We start from the raw sequence: 11,349 nt of genomic DNA on the forward strand, positions 1-11,349 counted from the left end.
TATTGAGGTGTCAATTTCTTATAAATCAAAATAAACTAATAAAATATAAAACTGTGACCAACTACTACTGAAAATAAATGTTTTGTGAAAATGTTGTAACACTTGTTGGGTGAATGTGTAAAAGTTACAATACTTTTGGTTTGTTTAATATGTACTGTTCATCGCCTTTTTTCTTTTTTCTTTTTTTTCCCAGTCATCGATTTGTGCTCTTTTTCCCTATATATAAAAAGAGTGAATAAGCTCATGAATAGTATTATGAACAGTATTTTTGGTTTAATAACTTGCCTTTTTCCTCCTTTTTTTTCCTTCAAGTTCACCAACTTGGTTTGAGCTTTTTTTTTTTTTTTTTCTTCTTTTAAAGGATTTTTATATGTTTACTTCCTATTTGTAATGTAAGCTTACATTGTATACACACAAAAAGTAGCAAATATTATATACATTTGCAAAAAAAAAAAAAAAATGTACAAATTTTGCAAATGTGTACAACATTTACCAATTTTTATGTGTTTACAATATAAATTTACATTGTAAGTGCAATGTATATTTCTATATATATATATATATATATATATATGATAGGTGTTGTATGGGTATAGGTTCTGTGGTGTGTGCAAGTGTTGAAGCTGTGCACGTGCTAAGGCTGTGCTCAGAGGTTGTGCTGTGCTGTGTTGAGTTGGAGGCAGTTAAAGGCAGAGCTGAGTTGGAGGCAATTAAAGGCAAAGCTGAGTTGGAGTTTGTTAGGTAGTTATGGCTGAGCTGAGTTATGCAGTTAGTTAGTGAATGAATCAGATTGTATAAATAGATTAGGGAATGAATTGTAAGGAACATGTGAAATGTATAAACTTGTTCTTCTTTTCCCTTGTTCTTCCTTATCTCTTTTCCTTCTTCTTCTTTCCTTTAGCTCTGTTCTTTAAGTCTTGGAGGCCTAGTTTCCCTCGAAGAAACTACCAAAGTGTTCTTGATTTCAATCAAATTAGCAGGATCTTATCATATATATATATATATATATATATATATATTATACATAAAAAATAAAAAATAAAAAGTGAATAGGAAAAGTTACAGTAATTTCGCTACAGTAGTTATGGTTTGTTTAACTTTCTGGCCTTTTTTTTTTTTGTTTTGTGAATGCATAAAGTTGTAGTATATTTGCTATATTATTTTTGGTTTGTCCACAATAATTTTCTAAACACTTTCATAACAAATCAAATATGGTAAATTGTTATTGGTTCTAATTTAAACTTACCAATAAAACTACTTTTTTGCCCACCAATAACAACTTGTAGTAACCTTCTACTTATGATTTGTTGTGAAAATGTCATGGACATAACATTTTTTTGTGTGAAAAATGTTAAGACATCTTGATATTGTCACAATATTTTCAAAACTGCTGAACTGTCACTTCTTTACAAGTTAAAATAAAATATAACAAAATTATAAAGATATTATAAAAATGTTGCGTCATTCTATTGTGTTTTTAGAAATTTTTTGTTGGTTTAATCAACTTTGTTGGGCCAGAATTCACTATTACATATACAATTTTTTTGAGTTGACTCTTTGTATATTTTTTTTTTCTTCACACACTATTTTAAGTAAAAACACATAGTTTTACACACAAAAACAAAAACAAAAACTTAGGAAAAAAACATTTTTCATCCTTTATGTTTGGGGTAGTTTACAATTCTTCCTTAAACTTTAAAATTATGCAATTTTCCCTTATTATTTTGGAAAAGAGCAAATATGTCATATTGTTATTCTCTCAGTTAAACCCTAATGAAAGTTTATGATTCTTAAAATATTTTATTGTTTAATGTCTAAATTACTCCTGCTAAATTTTAACATCCTAAAAATTTTCTTTACGTATTTCGAGTTTTAAATGATAAAAATTCTTTAAAAAATAAAATGATGATATTCAATGACACAAGCCTTTTGTTATCTTTTTTTATTTTTTATTTTAAATTTCTTAGCAAAACTCAATTATTTATTGTTAGAAGATAATGATATTCATTATCATTCTTAGAAGTTTTTAGAGAATAGATATATTGTCTTTAGCAAGTAGGTACTAAAAAACTATTATAGTAAAATAAATATTTATATGTTAAATAACTACCCTAACTTTGTGGTTTATCAAAATTCTTAAACAAATGAGATTAACTTTTTTCGACATAATTATCAAAATTCTTAAAATTAATATCTCTTTTGATTAATGTAAATCTTTATATACTTTAAAAATCAAATGATTCATATCTTTATTTCATAATACAAATAAAATCTAGAATTGACCTTAATTACTCAGTACTTTTTTTCCACGGCAAGCACGTGCCTTGCACATGCTGCCCTAACTAGTAAGATTTTTAAAAACTCATATGACAACATTAGTAGAAGTTAACTAAAAGTTGGAGGTTTTCATTTTATATTCTACTAGCCAATAACCAATTCGAGGGATTGGAAAGCTCAACAAAAAAAAAAAACAATATGGTGTGTATGTGTGTGTATATATATATAATTAATAAGTATTAGTAAATAAAAAGTCATTTAGAGAGTTGGTAAAAAATACATAATTTAATTAAAAAAAATTTTTAGAGAAAATCAAAACTAAAGTCAAATTCTCCTGAAAGTGAAGGCCTACACATATTTTTATCACTTCCAAGTTTTATGCCCTAGAATCTCTATTGGGGGATAACTGAATAACTAAAGGAATGAGAATGGGTGACGAAATCCATGGAATCTCAAAATAGCGGCGGTATTATCAACCCAAAAAAGGTACAAACATTTTCTCAGTTTTTTGAGATATTTTTCCCTCTAATTTGCTACTGATTTATGCACGGATGATCTTCACCATTAGCAATCTGACAAGCCAATATTTCTTGTAGATGTTCTCAGATCAAGTCTAACCCTTGATCAACTGCATCATCAACTTACGATGACAGATAATTTCCATATCACATGCACTCAAGATATTGGGAAGTTAAGCTTAAGATTTGAACTAATCTTGAGCAAGAATTCTCCTTGTTGATACTATGTTACATGTCAATGTGAATCTATTACACGGTCAAAAAATCAAGCATAATTGTGAGTTATGTTAACTAATGGAATGTGAATAAAAAAGGCAAATTTTTCATATTAATTATTAGATTGAAACTATATTTTTGAAGTAATTTGGGGATATATCTTTATAACTATATTTTATGAACATGATTTCATCCAAGGTTGTCAAAATCGAGATCCTACGTAGGATCGTGAAAGGTAGATCGAATCGTGGATCGTAATATTCTACATTATTTGAGAAAAATCAAAACACACATTGGTATATTAAATAATCACATAAATTATACATTCATTTATAAAAATCAAAAATTTGCATCCATTTGATGTAACTACCATACATCACTTCATCCATTTATAAATATCATGTAAAGAGGTCAAAAACCTCAAAACATGACACTCTATTAGGACGTTATTTTTTATTTAGGTCCAACTAACACTCTATCTCTCTACATTAGAATAACAAAACTTGATCTATTGGAATGTTATTTTTATTTGGATCCAACTGAGCTTTCTGTCAAGTTAAAGAAAATTACAAAAAATTAGGATCGTTTGAAATCGTTAAAATCGTATAATCCTACCGATCCTAAACGATTGCAAACATCCTTAAAATATTTGGATCGTTTTAAGCAGGTGGGATTATGAAATCGTAAGATTTTAAGATTCAGATCGGAATTTTGACAACCATTATTTCATCACTTAAACTTACTCAATTGAATTATAGGTAAAATCATGTTTTGAAAACATGATTTCAACACTTATACTCATGTTTTCAAAACACTATTTTAAAATTTTTTGAAATTATCAATTACAATTTCAAAATAATGTCAATTTAAGTAATAATTATCAAAATAATATTTTTTTTAAATTTTCCTAAAAAGAAAGTTTATCATTTATCCAATATTTCTTTTTATTTTTTGGTAGAAAGATAAATTTATTTATTATTGCTAAAGAGCACTGTTACAAGTATTGTCTATAAGGCTCTTACTAAGTGCTTAGTTGTAAGATATCGCATATATATATATATATATATATATATATATATGTGTGTGTTTCATATGCAAGAGTTGAAAATTCGTTTGTCTGATATTTCTATTGCGGCATTCACCTCACTTAAAAAGTTTCTCAAAAAGTTTTTTATTTTTTATTGAAGCCTCAAAAAATAAACCTACAAAATATATATATGTGAAATCCCAACCAGAAAAAGAGAGAGAAAAATAATAATAAAATCTGAGAATACTTTTTAAAGGGTCCTTTCTGTGTTGATAAAAGGGTCACGAGGGCTCCAACTCTCCCGTGATTAGGACAATATAAATGCAACTCCCATCTTTTTTTTCTTTTCTTTTTTCTTTTTTTATTGAGAAAGAATGCAACTCCCATGTGATACTTCTCACAACACAACTTCAAAATCAATTAATTAATTAATTTCATAATCTCAGAAACAACCAAACAATATCTTGGATAGAAACTTGGGAATTGAATAGTTATTAGAAAGGGCATTTTAGGAAAACTTCAATTCCCATAACCAACAAATAAAATAAATTAATAATTGAACTCCTTCCACGAAACGATGCATCCTTTCAGGTGCTCCTTTCCTCAATTGCTCCCTTAATTAATTAATTGCCCTCAGACAGTTAAGAAAGAATAATATTTATGGAACGAATGACAGAAGTTAAAATTCTATAATATTTATAAAAAATAATTATAAGCAAATTTCATTTATATATCTTAATATTTGGGCTAATGTCAACCAAGTTTAAGAACTTTTAAAACTAACGAATTTGGTCCTTAAAACCAACTTTTTTTTTTAGAAGAATTCCCTAAAGCCAACTTAGTTCCCTAAGACAGTTGAGAAAATTACTAACCATCCTAACAATTTTTAGGGACTAAGTTGGCTTTAAAGACCAAATTGGTAATTTTTGAAAAATCTTAGACATAGTTGGCATCAACCTAAATCTCAAGGTATATTAATGGAATTTACCTAAAAATTTATTAATTACACAGCAGTTCAAAATATTGTACAACAAAACTATAATCCTTTTGGCATGTTCATAAATATTTTTAATTGCATTTTTTTTGCACAAAAAATTATTTATAAATAAAAGGTGATATTATGTAGTTTGTTTTTCATGAGATAATAACTAAATAAATAGATCATTTTTGCAATTAGACTAGAATAAAACTTGTAGTTTAATGATGGATTCCAAATAGTTCAACTAATAAAGTTTCTTATCGTTGAATAAGTGATTTAAGTTTGAATTTCCTTATATGAAATTAATTGATGTCTTAGCCTAATGGTAAGAAAAATCATCATGGAGCCAAAAATATAAATTTAAATCCTATCATAACTATATACGTATGTAAACTTAGAACTTGTCAAGTGTTCAAAAAAATTAATGTTAAAAATACTACATTTCTTTTTCTAGTTGATTAGAAATTCAAATTTTTAAATATGTTATTCCGGTAGCTTGAACTCTTTCCCCCCTTCAACACCCTAGAACTAATGCTAGAGGAGGTACCAATTTGCCTTTTTCCCTCATAAAAAAACTTTATATATATATATATATATATTATAATATAAATTTTCTCTCACAAAAAAAACTTTATATTTAAAAAAAAAAAATATATATATATATATATATATATACACTTTTTAGTATTACAATGATATATGGTTATACAAATCCAAAGTGATTGTGTATCCATTTATTATTATTATTATTATTGGTCGAAATTGTGTCTGGTTTTCCATCTATATACAAATTCCAAATAGGAGGTACATGTCATTAAAGTGCCCAGTTTCTAAAATAGGAAGTACAAATTCAGAGCGATTATATGTTTAATTATTATCTATCAATTTTTTTTTTTTTAAATATGTGACATAAAAGTTAATGGCATTAACACTTTGTCGACCAAATGGAACACAAAACCTTTTGTCTTTCATTTGTTTCAGCCAATTTTATTAAACGTGCATGTTATACAAGATGAGATGGTGACCAAGCACTTCATGGTTCATACCACGTGTGGGGATCTTAACTCTTAACATCAATTACAAGAGAGTTTCTTCCACACACTTCATCACAACTGGTACATGTTTTCAATTGATTATTAGATTAGTTTTCACAAATATTAATAGGGTTATGCTAACGAGTGTCTTTAGAGCACTCGTTAATAATTCATTTTTGGAAAGTTTTGACATCACTTTTATGGAAAATAAAAAAAAACTGTCAAAACATTATTTGTTTTTTTTTTTTCTTTTCCCATAAAAATTTTCTTTAACTGGATTTTTAACCAGTACCCTAAGGACACTCGTTAAAATTTCCCATATTAATATTATACATATCAATTTTCAGAAGTATAAACGGTAATTTATGTATAAACAGTGTAAACCGATCATACATCAATAAAGAATAATGCTAAAATTAAAAGTTGTATAATTTATTGTGCTCCTAGCATTATTGATACACAAATATGCAGGTGGTGGGTAAGAACGTGTGACCTTAAAAAGAACCGATAAAAGAAAGACAGAACAAAAAAAAAAAAATGAGAATCCCAAAACAGTAAATTACACTATAAAATAAATAAATAAAAATAAATCCCAACATGAAACGTCGCAACGCAATGCAAAGCAACGCTAGCCCACGGCTTCACCGCGGTTAAAACGTAACCTGACCATGGTTAAATTCAATGTGACGCTCACTGCAAAGTTACTCACTGTTGCCACACACACCCTCTCTCTCTCTCTCTCTCTCTCTCTCTCTCATATTTCAGACCCACCACCCTTTCTCTCTCTTCATTTTGAGCAAGAGAGAAACCAAACCAAACCAAACCAAAACTCTCTCTCTCTCTCTCTCTCTTCTGTCCTTGTGACAGAGCTTCAGTTTGGCCTCAGCTTCACAGTACCATTACAGGTAACATTTACTTCAAACTCTTTCTCATTTCTGCTACTAACTATATACTGTATGTATATTGTGTCCAACTTTTTTAGTTTTCACTGTATGTGAACACAGAAAACAGTAAAAAGTACTTTGTTTTTTCAGTTTCTGTATCTGAATTTGATAATAGTCTTTGGTTCTCACACTCCTGTTCCAGATTCCTCGGACGTAGGTTGTCGTTTCAGGTGGTGGGCTACTGTTTATATTTCAGTTTCATGTTTCTGTTTTTTTTTTCATTACTATTTATTTTCAGATTTTTTTTTTGTATTATTTTTTTGAACTGGATCTATAGAAAAGAAAAAGAGAAGAGGCGGCTAGTGATATATGAATCTTTCGTGTGCTCAAAACCCATAATTTTTGGAGCCATCTATTTGTTCAGATTTTTGTTGACTATGATATCAATTTTTGTTATTTTTAAATGAGTATTGTGTGTTAAGAAATCATAATAAAAAGGAAAAGCTGCATTTTTTTTTGCTTGGGGTATGAGAAAATTGGCTGGAAGCTTTATTTAAAAGCTAAAAAAGAGGGTATGTGATATGTGGCGTAGTTTAGACGGTGAAATCTGAAATCTTAGTCTTAGTGTTAGAGATATTTGCTTTGGGAACCAACAAGATCTGAGGGCTGTTAGTTTATTTATTTCTTTATTTGTTTTTGACTTTGGCTTCCATAGTAGCTTTTAGGGGATTTGGTTGTAATGGTTTTTATGGAAGTTACATTATCATTTATCAGGATATGACCAATTTTTTGCTTAGTTTGTAGCTTAATTTTGTTTCTATATAATCGAGGAATCCCGTAAATTAGTACAAAAATTTCCTTTAAACCAGCTCTGCGGTGCGGTAATTAAATGATCATCCACTTGTTTTCTTAATCACATGTTTAAATCACTTAATGAGACATGCAATTAAAATACACGTGGATTGTCATCTAATCGGCACGTAATAGGTCAAGGAGGTTCCTATAAACGGTGGAAAACCTTGTCCTATGAGTAATGAGCCTCTTTTTCACACCCAACCGACCCAGAAAAAGAGCCTTTGTGTGTTTGTGTTGGTGCTTATCGGTTACTCCTGCTATTCGTTTTCATGCTATTTAAGTATGTATTTTGATCATTTTAATAGATTCTTTTTTTTGCTATACTTTAGTTTTTGTACTTGCGGATACATAGTATGAGATTTTGTGCTTTATTTATTTACAATTAACACAGTTGTTGCCAATCATGGTTCACACTGACTCTGGTTTGTTATTTGATTTAGGCATTTTACAAAGATTTTGATCAGATTTCAACGATTTTACCGGGTTCGATTCTGGAAAGCCTGATAATTTCAAGTGAAATTTTGCGTGCAAAGTTCATATTGATTAGAGATTCGGAGTGGTTGATCTTGGTGCAAAGAGCTGAATGGGGATCTTTGAAGAAATGGGTTTTTGTCCCAATCTTGAATTTCTTTCAGGCTCTCTTGGGGAAGGAGAGGGAGTTCCTGAGCATGAACAAGGGACAGGAGCAGAGGATGATTATAGTGATGAAGAGATGGATGTTGATGAGCTTGAGAGGAGGATGTGGAGAGATCGAATGCTATTGAGACGACTCAAAGAACAGAATAAGGGAAAGGAAGGGGCTGACAATGCAAAGCAGCGCCAATCCCAGGAGCAAGCCCGAAGGAAGAAGATGTCTCGGTCGCAAGATGCTATCCTGAAGTATATGCTGAAAATGATGGAAGTTTGTAAAGCTCAAGGATTTGTTTATGGGATTATTCCTGAAAAGGGCAAGCCGGTGAGTGGAGCCTCTGACAATCTGAGGGCATGGTGGAAGGAAAAAGTAAGGTTTGATCGTAATGGTCCTGCTGCAATTGCCAAGTATCAGGCAGATCATTCAATCCCTGTGAAGAATGAAGACTGCAGTGCAATGGCATCCACCCCTCACACCTTGCAGGAGCTCCAGGACACAACTCTTGGATCACTTTTGTCAGCTCTGATGCAGCACTGCGATCCGCCTCAGAGGCGTTTCCCCTTGGAGAAGGGTGTTGCCCCGCCATGGTGGCCAAGTGGTAATGAGGACTGGTGGCCACAATTGGGTTTTCCTAAGGATCAGGGGCCTCCTCCATACAAGAAGCCTCATGATCTTAAGAAGGCTTGGAAGGTGAGTGTTCTCACAGCTGTTATCAAGCACATGTCCCCTGACATTACCAAGATCCGCAAGCTTGTTCGTCAGTCAAAATGCTTGCAGGACAAGATGACTGCCAAGGAGAGTGCCACTTGGCTGGCCATTATAAATCAGGAGGAGGTGCTGGCTCAGATTTTGTACCCTGATAAATGTCCACCTTTGTCAGCTGTTGGGAGCGGGTGTTTGGCCATCTGTGATTCTAGTGATTATGATGTTGAAGGAGTGGGTGATGAACTGAATGTTGATGTAGAAGATTGCAAGCCCCTCGATGTCAATCTCTTGAAGATGGGCACTGCTGGACCAAGAGATAGGCTTCTTATCCCACCAGTGGATCCCCAAATTAAGGGAGAGCTCATTGAAATTAACTCATCAGATTTCATTCCAAAGAGGAAGCAGCTGCCTGATGAGCAATTTTCATTGATGGATCAAAAGATGTATACTTGTGACTTCCCTCATTGCCCGTATAATGACTACCGCCTTGGTTTTCTAGACAGGAATTCGAGAAACAATCACCAAATGATTTGTCCACACCGAAACAATCCTTCGCAAGCATTTGGAATGTCAAACTTTCAAATCAATGATGACAAGTCAGCAGCCTTCTCTCTACCCTATACTCAACCTAAGCCAGCTACTCCACCAGTGAACCAGAGTCCACTTAATGTTTCAAGACTAGGACTTCCTGAAGATGGGCAGAAAATGATATCTGAGCTAATGTCATTCTATGATACCAATCTTCAGCGTGGCAAAAGCTTGTGTCCTGGGAACGTCAATGATACCAATCTTCATCAGCAGCAGCAGCAAAAGTTTCAACTTCAGATGGATGATGGCTATTACAGCCAGGGGGTTGTTATGGGAGGCAACATGTGTGAAGATACTAGCATGCCTATGCAACACGGTGTGTTTCCAACAACAGAAGTTCAGTTTGGTCAGTGCAAGCCATTTGATCCTCCATTTGATAGCAATCCCAACGATAATCTCACTGAATTCAGATTCAGCTCTCCGTTTAACCTTGCACCCATTGACTATACGGTAGACTCATTGCCAAAGCAAGATGTCTCCCTGTGGTACCTCTGAAGAAAACGGCATAACTTTTATCTTCCGGCTTTCTTTGGTTGACAGCACTCATATAAGGGGAAAGCTGTATGTTGAAGTGCGGAAAGTCATCTGTACAAAGTTCCGTGTTGGATGGATGAAGCTTCTTCCTCTCTAAATCTAGTTGCTTAATATATATATATAAGCTTGTTTTATTAGATGTTTTTAAGTCCACATGAACTTGGGTTAATTCTGCTAGTCTAGGGCATCTTTCAGTGCAGGATTGAAGAAGGCCAATAAAGAACTGGGAAGGACCAAGCCAATATTCAGTGCTGCTGTGAAATAGCTTAGAAGCATAAGCATCTTCTTGTTGCATAACTGAGATGTCCATGTTAGATAATATATATACACACATACATCTATATAAATGATGTTAGTTGTTACATTTCTTAACCTGCATTTTGCCTGTGTTGGGCATACTGCACATGTATGGTGATGTACTCTAATTATGTCTTGTTCCCTATATACCTGAAGAAGAAATGACTTTTATTCTAATTCAGTCTCTGCTTGCATAAACATGCTCATCATGAGCAGTCAGCTTTTGAAATATCAACTTAGAAAGGGTAGTAGAAAACAAGAAATTGATGTTTGAGAAAACAATTAGTCACTTTTTGATACATGTATAGAATAATTAGGGCGGATTTGAACGTCAAGGGTCGGTTTAGTTGGAGAAGTGGAAAAGTGGGAGGATAGAAAAGTGGAATGATGGAAAATATTTAATTTTCTCTCTTGTGTGTTTAGTTGGAGGGGTGGAAAAGTGGGAGGGTGGAAAACTCTTTTGTTTGGTTGGAGAGAAAAATGAATGATGAAAAATGTAATTTATATAAATTGACTATTATACGTTTGTTATATAATATGTAAGAAATAGATTTATTTGTACTTATTAAATAATATAAAATTTACCACATTATATATATAAATTATTATTTTTATTTTTATTATTCTAATGTAAAAATTATAATAGCATACATATAATGAGGAGTATAATGATTACAAGAAACAATAGATCACGTTGAAAAAAAAAAGAAAGAAGAGAACTTGGACCACAGTTTGCTGTGAAGGTAAGATGAGAAGAGGCAAAAACGTGGTAAGGATTTGTGGGCAAAAGTCATCAGGTGAGGT

General features: G+C 31.9%; 1 protein-coding gene across 3 annotated transcripts; it reads left to right on the top strand.

Annotated features, from left to right (window-relative positions):
- Positions 1–6,787: 6,787 nt before the first annotated feature.
- On the top strand, positions 6,788–10,726 carry LOC126721907 (ETHYLENE INSENSITIVE 3-like 1 protein). 3 transcript variants are annotated; one of them, XM_050424988.1, is made up of 3 exons: positions 6,791–6,956; positions 7,086–7,165; positions 8,231–10,726. In XM_050424988.1, exon 3 carries the CDS (start codon positions 8,374–8,376, stop codon positions 10,207–10,209), a length of 1,836 nt encoding a protein of 611 aa, XP_050280945.1. In that variant the 5' UTR covers positions 6,791–6,956; positions 7,086–7,165; positions 8,231–8,373; the 3' UTR covers positions 10,210–10,726. The 3 variants fall into 3 exon arrangements, with proteins under 3 accessions (XP_050280943.1, XP_050280945.1, XP_050280944.1); XM_050424987.1 differs by having other exon boundaries at positions 7,138–7,165; XM_050424986.1 differs by lacking the exon at positions 7,086–7,165 and having other exon boundaries at positions 6,788–6,956.
- The last annotated feature ends 623 nt before the right edge of the window (positions 10,727–11,349 follow it).

Source organism: Quercus robur, chromosome 4, assembly GCF_932294415.1.
Source record: "Quercus robur chromosome 4, dhQueRobu3.1, whole genome shotgun sequence".
Lineage (NCBI taxonomy): Eukaryota > Viridiplantae > Streptophyta > Magnoliopsida > Fagales > Fagaceae > Quercus > Quercus robur.